Source organism: Brassica napus, chromosome C9, assembly GCF_020379485.1.
Source record: "Brassica napus cultivar Da-Ae chromosome C9, Da-Ae, whole genome shotgun sequence".
Taxonomy (NCBI): Eukaryota; Viridiplantae; Streptophyta; class Magnoliopsida; order Brassicales; family Brassicaceae; genus Brassica; species Brassica napus.
The window spans coordinates 56,485,954-56,495,424 of record NC_063452.1 but is presented as its reverse complement, the minus strand read 5'-3'; the positions used below and the strand labels follow the sequence as shown (position 1 = coordinate 56,495,424).

The 9,471-nt window shown below is 32.6% G+C and overlaps 2 protein-coding genes across 4 annotated transcripts; one reads left to right on the top strand and one right to left on the bottom strand.

Moving 5' to 3' along the window:
• The first annotated feature begins 3,187 nt into the window (after positions 1 to 3,187).
• LOC106426182 (xylulose 5-phosphate/phosphate translocator, chloroplastic) lies at positions 3,188 to 4,798 on the top strand. The gene has a single exon (XM_013866892.3). It carries the CDS (start codon positions 3,422 to 3,424, stop codon positions 4,625 to 4,627), a length of 1,206 nt encoding a protein of 401 aa, XP_013722346.1. The 5' UTR covers positions 3,188 to 3,421; the 3' UTR covers positions 4,628 to 4,798.
• Positions 4,752 to 7,089, bottom strand: LOC106426181. Of its 3 annotated transcripts, XM_013866891.3 has the most exons (4): positions 6,749 to 7,083; positions 6,454 to 6,568; positions 5,656 to 6,308; positions 4,752 to 5,557 (listed from the first exon to the last, which is right to left on the bottom strand). In XM_013866891.3, exons 3-4 carry the CDS (start codon positions 6,261 to 6,263, stop codon positions 4,864 to 4,866), a joined length of 1,302 nt encoding a protein of 433 aa, XP_013722345.2. In that variant the 5' UTR covers positions 6,264 to 6,308; positions 6,454 to 6,568; positions 6,749 to 7,083; the 3' UTR covers positions 4,752 to 4,863. The 3 variants fall into 3 exon arrangements, with proteins under 3 accessions (XP_013722345.2, XP_013722344.2, XP_013722343.2); XM_013866890.3 differs by lacking the exon at positions 6,454 to 6,568 and having other exon boundaries at positions 5,656 to 6,339; positions 6,749 to 7,089; XM_013866889.3 differs by lacking the exon at positions 6,454 to 6,568 and having other exon boundaries at positions 6,749 to 7,082.
• Positions 7,090 to 9,471: the final 2,382 nt, after the last annotated feature.

Here is a 9,471-nt window from a genome sequence, read left to right as displayed (position 1 = left end):
TTTATAAAATAAATCCATAATTCGCTAACGTCTAGGCCCCAAATTATCTGCTTAGTCATTACTCCTCTATAAAGCGTGTAATTACACGTAGCAATTTCTTGAATATTGTGTTTTATAATATCTTATAAATAATTTATAATTATGAAAAAATATTTTTGTAAGCCATGATAAATAATTATATAGATGCTTTAAATTTTTTATATATGACTTATAAAGCATATATGGACATTATAAGACATTAATAATTATTATAATAATTTATTTATGAATATAATATTTTATATAAGAATATGAAATCATTATATCGATTTCTATAAATTGTATTCTATTAATTATTTTATGTAGTATATAAATGTAAAAAGAATAAAACATTATAACACTTTCTATAACTTCTACAATTAGTTACCATAAATTTTTATTCGTAATATCATTTAGATTATTTGGTATGTGATGTTAATTAATTATAGACTTATCTTTTATTTTAGATCTAATTAAATAACTGAAAATTGAAAATCTCTCAGCTAATCAAATTACAACAACTTTTTTCTAAAACTCTCTCTATGATTAAAACCTAAACAAAAGTCAGTTAAGAGGTGTTAGTGGGAGTTATATTTATAGTGATTGTTAGAATTTATAGAATCTAGTGTTATTTGGTTTATAGATGCTTACATTCTCACTAGAATCTAATGTTATTGGTTTGATGATTTATTAATTCTATACACAATCTTTTGTTATTCAAAAAAATTATATTTTAATGATTCTATAAATCTAGTAAAGTTTGTGTTATTGGGAATTGTATTCTTCACTATTTAATTCACAAGACAAGATTTTGAGAATACTACATACTAGGTGATTTTCTCGTGCATGAGCACGAGAAAAAATATTTATAAAGTAAATACACTAAAATAATTGATTGATATTTAGTTTTAGTTTTAAATAAATTTATAATTTGTATTTATAATTTATATTAATAATAAAATATTAGTTTAATTAGACATGTGATTTTAGGTATGTTATATTTAGTCATTTTTTTTATTTTACCGTCGATTTAGTTATCATTTGGATATATTGGATTTATTTCTATGAATTTAACTATAATATTTGTTATTCTAAATATATTAAAATTTTGATTAATTTTCTTATTTGCATTTAAGTTGGTTGGCGTCTTAGATATGTAAATACATTTAAATAAGATTATGTATGACTTAAGATATAATGTGCTTAGAATGAAATAAAAAATAAACTAAAGCGTGTGATTCCAAATTACATAAATTAATATAAAGATAATATTATGAAGTTTCATGCATATGCATAAATTTTACAAAAGAACTAAATTGTAACAATTGCTTAATATTTTATTTTCATTTATTAATATGTTTTGACTCAACCTATAATTTATATTTATAAAATAAATCAATTATTATTCTAAAATTATATATTCTTATTGTAGTTAAATCTATGACTTTTTGGAAGAATGTTTAAAATAATAATATTATTGTATTGTTTAAAATTATGTTTTAAAAGAATATTATTTATTTTTCTAGTGTCAAGATTATCTGTGTGAAGTTTTTTTTATGAGATCACATTATATAAAAATATATTTTTTCATCTAAGAAAATATATATATATATAAGGAAAGTATTTTATTAATTCAAATTATATTTTATGTTATATAAAAATATGTCTTAAATGGAATATTACTATTTTGTAAACTTTCCTTTTTAATGATAACATATTATAAATACATATATTTTCGTTTTTAAATTTTATAAATGTTTCTTTTTTATTATATATGTTATTTGGAAATTTTTTTAAAGGAAACTAAATAAAAAAATTAATAGTAGTATTTAAATAGAATATTTTTAATTCATTAAGGGTATCTCGGTAATAAACTATCGTTAGAATTAACGTGAGCACGACACGTAAGAAACTGAGAAGAGGCTTGCTTCCACTAATCAACAATATTGCGAAGCATTTCCATTCTATCTTCATACGTTCAATGTCCCTAGAAAACAATGATAACTATTATCACATCTTGAAAAAGTTAAAACTTTACAAAACAAAAGAAAAGTTCAAGGAAGTTTAGATATAGAAAGATATGCTTACTTGAATGGCTTCTATATCTACTGTTGGTGTGAACCCCCGAAACTTAGCGATCTCTGCCAAATCTGAAGACGAAAAGTTCACTTACACAGACTCTTCTTCGAAGTACCAAAAGATCAATGGAAGTAAGCTGCATAGTCTATATAGAGAAGCTCAAGTAATAATGGAAAGGGCAACAACAAGATCAAAGGAAAGGCTTACACTGAATACGAACAGTTTCTTCATCACGAACTCCAGCATCTCCTTGGAGATTTTGCTGTGAGAAAGGAGATTTATCACCTAATAACCTTCAACATAAGCCACAGAAGCACAATAAGTCAGCACCAAGAGAATCTCCATCCATAAAAAGGAACTAAATTCCAAGGCTAATCAAGCAACTTAAGACCATCATTATTGCTAAAAACCGTCAACGGTTTCTTAGGCAAATTTTTTTATTTTTTTTGTCCGAAAAAAAATATAAAAAATTATAAAGTGAACCAATCGCTGACCGTTACGTGTCGGTGGAACTCGCGAACAGTGCAAAAAATCCTCCACAATCATTTCTTAATTCATAACTTTTGGGATCGGTTTTTACAAGAAAAATAGAACCCACCGCCTAAAAAATCCGCCAGAGACTCCCGTTAATTATGCCCTACAAAGACTTAATTCTACATTGAACCATATGCAACTTCTCCACTGTGAAAACCAAACCAACAAACACAAGTCCAAGTTCTGATCAGATACTCCAAACCCCAAAATGTACTAGTTTGATTGATCTCAATCAGATGCATAAAGTTGCGGAGAGGAAGAGAGAGATAACTTAAAAAAAGAGCCATTCGAGGAGAGCATAACGTTCCATCCCAGCGAAAAGGAGAGATTGAGCAGGAGCATTAGCCCTAGGGTAACTAATCTTCCTCACCTTCTTCTGTATCTCTTCCATCTGCTTCGCCGCCATTTCACTCCCACCACCGATTCCGACAACGACTTTCAACCACCAATGTCGAATCTCGAGATCCGACACTTACCACGTGTCCTTGGTTTCCTTTCAAACTAAAAAAAAAACCTAATTTACCAAACTCCCATTAGAAAGATCAAATCTTGGCCGTCAAATACTAAATACTAAAATTTTATTGGAATATAATAAAAAGGTTTTACAGATTTTATATATTAAGCAGAGTCCAAGAACAGAGCTTTCAAAAAGAAAAAAATTGTATTCTTTTTCCCCCAACGGATCTCTGGCGTTTAGTTTTAGTACAGAGCCAAACAAAAAAAGTTGTCTCTTTTATCATCTCTCTATCTCTGTTTCTGTGTTCGTAGATTGCTGTTTGCTTAATCAAATATGATCTCCTTGAATCTATCAGCTTCCCTAAACCCGGGTCTCACCCGGATCCGGCAAAACCCTACCCGTTTCTCCGCTCTCCACGCCGCCGCCGCCGCCGATAAACCCTTCAGCTGCCAATACCCACTAAGCCTTCCACAGATCCCCAATCTCCAGATTCGCGAAAAACCCTTCCTTTCAATCACCAAAAGATCCAGATCCGTCCCCGCCGCCGCGAATCCAGACGGCGGAGAGTCCGAGTCCGAGGAAGCTGCCAAGAAGGAGAAGAAAGCGAAGAATCTCCAGCTAGGGATAGTGTTCGGTCTCTGGTACTTCCAGAACATCGTCTTCAACATCTTCAACAAGAAGGCTCTCAACGTCTTCCCTTACCCCTGGCTCCTCGCTTCCTTCCAGCTCTTCGCCGGCTCCGTCTGGATGCTCGTCTTGTGGTCGTTCAAGCTCTACCCTTGCCCTAAAATCTCCAAGCCGTTCATCGTCGCTCTCCTCGGACCCGCGCTGTTCCACACAGTAGGACACATCTCTGCTTGCGTCTCCTTCTCCAAAGTCGCTGTCTCCTTCACCCACGTGATCAAATCGGCCGAGCCTGTCTTCTCTGTGATTTTCTCGTCTTTCTTGGGAGACACGTATCCGTTAGCTGTTTGGTTGTCGATTCTACCGATAGTTATGGGTTGTTCTTTAGCTGCGGTTACTGAAGTGTCGTTCAACTTGGGTGGCTTATCTGGAGCTATGATTAGTAACGTTGGGTTTGTTTTAAGGAACATTTACTCTAAAAGGAGTCTACAGAGTTTTAAAGAGATTGATGGGTTGAATCTGTACGGTTGCATCAGTATACTCTCTCTGGTTTATCTGTTTCCTGTTGCGGTTTTCGTTGAAGGGTCGCAGTGGGTTCAGGGCTACCATAAAGCTATTGCTTCTGTTGGGAAACCGTGGACGTTTTACTTTTGGGTTTTGCTCTCTGGTGTCTTCTACCATTTGTACAACCAGTCTTCTTACCAGGCGCTTGATGAGATTAGTCCTTTGACTTTCTCTGTTGGGAACACGATGAAGAGGGTGGTGGTGATTGTCTCCACTGTTTTGGTGTTTAGGAACCCTGTTAGGCCTCTCAATGCTCTTGGATCAGCTATCGCGATTTTCGGTACTTTCTTGTATTCTCAGGCGACTGCCAAGAAGAAGAAGATTGAAGCTGGAGATGATAAGAAGAATTGAGATGGCAGCTTCAAGCTTTTTTTACTTATAAGCCTTTTGATTATTATTCCTCGGTTTTGTGTTTTTGTTGTTGTTTTTTTCATTTCTGTTGAACTCTTTTTAGTTGCTACTTGGTTCGGTCTGATTCTGAGATGAGTTAAACTTATTAATCTTAAACCAGTTTCTTCCTAATACAATGACTTTGAGTCCAATTCAAAAACTGTACAAATAAGAAAAGAAAGAGAGTGTTCATTTGATCACCATGAGTAATGGCGGAACCTTCTCCGGCTAGTCCTCCTGAAAGGTTTACAAGCCAGAATGCTAAGATCAACAGCAGCAGCAAGCGCCATGAAGATAGCTGCATCTTCCACACAAGTCACATGCCTCATAGCCAACTGCACAACTGGCTTGCTGCTTTTCCCTTCCCCTTGCACTCTCGAGCTCATCACAAACCCTCCTCCAGAGACACACTGTCCTAAACCCGAGTAGTCTCCGCTGCTCTGCGGGCTTGGGATCGGCGTAGCTGCAACGGTCAGCATCTGTTTGTCCGTGTCGATCAAAAACTCCCCGCCCTTCTCAGCGCTGATGAGAATCTCTGACATTAAAACATCTCCAACTTCTTGCCCGTTTGAAAGGATATGGAACCTGCAGCAGACAGAGTCTCTGATCCCGCGTTCCCGCCAAGCTTCTAGCTTTCCCCATGGCTGCCAGCTGTTTGGTCGGCATGGGTCAGGCCTGACCACATGCCAAGCACCAGGGTTGGACTTGGCCACCCAATCACAGCCAGTGGATGGGACAAAAGGAGTTGTTATGAAAGCTGCAGCAACAGCAGAGCCAGAGAGATCATGTATCTTCACCTTCCAGCCTTTTCTCTCGCGTCTCTCACTCCCAAGCTCGGTTCCATCCCCTGAACTTGACCAGTATCCGTTCAACGGATCCACCTGTGACACCCTGAGGAATCAAAAAACAAGCTTATCAGTAAATAATTTTTTTTTAAAGCTGGTTGATTATGCTATTACAAACTATCAGTGAAGATTATAATATGTTACCTGTCTCGGCTAAACTTGCAGCTGAAGATAGGTTGCTTGACCGAGCCACGAAGCTGAACTATCTGAGGGCTCAAAGTAGTAACATCCTCGAACTGGAAAACATATCTAGGATCAGGATCAAGCTTCACTCTCAGATGAAGCTGTGCACCACCATCTCTCTTGTTCTTTCCAATACCTATCCATCCATTAAACAGAATCACTGGCTTTCCTTCTCCCCATTCAGGACCCACCTCCAGCTTAAACACCCCAATCTGCTGTCTTTTAGCACCAACTCCGCAGTGAGAAGAACTCTTTTTACCGGTGAAAACCGAAATTTCCAAGTGAGCGTTGGGGTTATAGAAGCATCCAGGGGTCAGGAGAGCTCTTAAATCAGACTCTTCTAGGTAAAAGCTTGTGGAGACGCTGTGATGGTCAGGAGCTGCGTCTAAGGAAGGCATCAGAGGGATGGATGTGGTCTGAACGGGGAAGCCTCTGAGTTTTATCTCGCAAGAGCATTGGGAACAAGAGTTCTTCTTCTCATCAGAGGTTGAAGCAGGGTTTAGGAGATACTTGGGACTTCTTAAGGCAAGTGAGCCAACTGAAAGACGGATAAAAGCTTGGGGATCCATTTGAAAAGTCAGAGATGTTTCCCCATGGTGGTATGATCAATCAATCTGACAAAGCCAACACAAGAGACAAAATAGACTAAACCAAAGTTAGTTTCATCCTAAACCAGATTTTAACAGAAATTGAAACACACAGTTGAAAACTTTAGCTATCAGAATCAGATAGAGAGAGGGTTAAAACAGAGCTAATTACTTGCACCAGAATCAAGTCCTCACTGGATCATTGTTAGTGTTGTTCTTTTATCAGTCTTGAGCTAATAATCTCTAAGAAACAAAGAAAACTCAAGCTAAAGCTCTGTCACATCGACCTACTTGAGACCAAACAGCAATACACGACGAACTTCGTTAAATTAACAAACAAAATTAAAGCTGGTGTCATCAGAGAAGAAGCCAAAAGCAATTGAAGTCAAGTGAAAAGAGTTCAAATTGTATATGATAATGAAGCCTAGCAGGAAAAAGCTATAAACTTTATCGAATTTGATACAAACCTGTATAAACCCGAAAGCATTATCTTCAAGAAACTTTGATAGATCCCAAGGAAAGCTAGGACCTTTCAAAATCCTTTTAAAAGGAAAAATACTCTCTTTTTTTTATCAATCTGGGGTTAGGAAAAAATGTGAATAATGAAAATGGTAGAATCAAGAGAGACTTTAAATTGGTTAAAGACAGAGACTTTATGATTACGATGAGAATTCGATTTTGGGTTTTCACAGAGCACAAACAAAGAGAGAAGCTTTTTCTCTTCTTTCTTTCTCTTTCTCTCTCGTTCGCTGTGGAAGTAAAAAATATTCTGAGACCGAAGAAAAATTGTGATATTTGGCTACGAAATTGACGGGGAGAATATAAACTCAATTTAAGTGTTTCTATTTTTGTTCCTTAATGCAATTTACCTCACACGTCCAACAATTATTTTGGCTTTTCATTGGTCCAAACTCCATAATATGTAACTCGACCAAGTTCTGTAATATAAAAAAATAATATCGAAATTCTTTATCTGTAATATATACAACTCAAAATCGAAATTTGTTTATACAATAAGTCATATAGATAATTTACCTTATAATTTAACATATAGATATGACATATGAGTTGTTCAAAAAGAGATATGAGTTTCTTCCATCATTATAATTATAAATATTTTCATCTTATTGATTAAAAATCACCTGTTATTTTATTTAATGTAATTTAAATATATAATTATATATATATATATATATAATGTATACAAACATACATTTTATGCTGAATAATGCTTAAAAACTGTCCACTCAAATTCTATCACATCACACTACATTTTTAATTTTATATATATTTTCCTCTGTCAAAATTTTTTGTATCTTGAAATATTTTTATACATTTTAAAAGATAATTTAGGGTTTTAACTAATATATATATATATATATATAATAATAATCGCTATCTCAAGCTAATATTTGTTGTATAAGCATTTTGGGGTGGTGGTAATTAAATACTCAAAAGTATTTGTGGTATAAGTTCAAGATGATCCATTATTTATACCTAGTTTTTAGCTTAATAAAAGCCCCATCCTCTGAGCATATTGAGTTACGAGTAAGAATCGTAAATCTCTTAAGTAAATGAATGTCCATTATTTTATAAGCATTAACTTCCGCAGTCGATAATTGAACTTAGAGGTAGGTTAATAGTGTTTGGTGGAAAACAAATACTAATAATGCAATGGAAAGTCAATAACTAAATGATACAGTATGATAACAAAATACAATATTATTTATTACTTTAAAAAATATAGAATAAACAACATTTTATAAGAATATAAATGAGAGAGGGATGGGTACGTGAATACAGCTGGAGCCATGTTTCTCTCTTCTTTTCCATTCAATATTTACACATAAATACTAAGAAAATAACGAAAAGCAAATAAAAATCTAATCACTTTCAGACACATAAGCCTGACTTCATATCCCAACTGTCCACTTTATTTTTTTAGATTGTTTAAGAATGCAGCTTCAATTATTCTTTTCTCTGAAATTACAACTATTTGATGAAATAATGCAGTAGTAGCCTAGAAGAGGTGATCATCTTGATGCTTGTAACCTGGCCTGTCGTTTCCTTCTTCAGTTCACCGGAATTGTAGCTCCGATATGCCCTTTTGGGGATGAAAATTAATATATATTTATTATCCAAAAAAAAAGGTGATCATCGAAAATCTGTATATTAACTAGGTTAAGATCCGGACCTTGCACGAAATGGATATTATATTTAAAAATTATTTTACGTATAATATGTTTTTTAACATATGATGAAATAATAAATATATATTGAATAATTTAAAAATTAATAACATTACATATATAATTAAATTGGTAAAAACATATAAATAAATTTTATTAATCCAAACAATATTTTTTCTATTTTATAGGATATATAATTAAATTTAAATTATATTAACATATAATATATTTTAATATTATTGTCTATTAAATGATGCTTTCTATTTGTATGGTTTTTTGATCAGTTTTATCTTTTATAGCAAAAACTTTAAATTAATGATAACAAAATTTTTATTGTGGGGTTAATAGTTTTAGTATTTAGTATTTTATAATTTTTTAAAAAATTATTTGTCAATGTTTGTTCAAAGATTTTATCAGAAAAAAATGTTCAAACTAAATTTCAAAATTAAAATGTATGTATTTTATATAGTATATAGTTTAATTTAAAATGATATAGATATCTTTTAATCTTAATAATTATTAAATGAGACTTTCTACTTACATGATTTTGTAATCATTTGTATCTTGTGATAACAAAAATTTTAAACCAGTAATTTTTTTTTGAATTTGAGACTTTTAACACTTTTAGTAATTTAAAGTTGCTTTTAAAATTTTTAAATATAACATATACAGAAAAATATAAATTTTTATTATATGGTTAATGTGGATGTTTAATTTATTTTAATAGTTTAAAATTAAACAAATATGATAGATGATACACTAATTTTCATCAAATTTTAATTATTCAAAATCATTAAATATCATATATATATGTTAGCCACATTAGACAATTCAGTAATTTTTATTTAAGGAAATATAAAGAACATTACTAATAAATTTATTGTTAGTTTAATAAAAAATTTATTATATATTTAGATGGATCAACTTATTTCTCCATATATTCTAAAAATCATTGTAGTGATGACATGTGGTTACAAAAAAATATTGTAATGTTTTTTTAA

Excerpts from the sequence above, each read along its gene's own strand:
- LOC106426182 (XM_013866892.3), top strand. The coding sequence starts at position 3,422 with ATGATCTCCTTGAATCTATCAGCTTCCCTAAACCCGGGTCTCACCCGG.
- LOC106426181 (XM_013866890.3), bottom strand. The coding sequence starts at position 6,263 with ATGGATCCCCAAGCTTTTATCCGTCTTTCAGTTGGCTCACTTGCCTTA. Across the intron at positions 5,558-5,655 it reads TGCAAGTTTAGCCGAGACAG|GGTGTCACAGGTGGATCCGT; the intron begins GTAACATATTAT and ends TTGATTCCTCAG.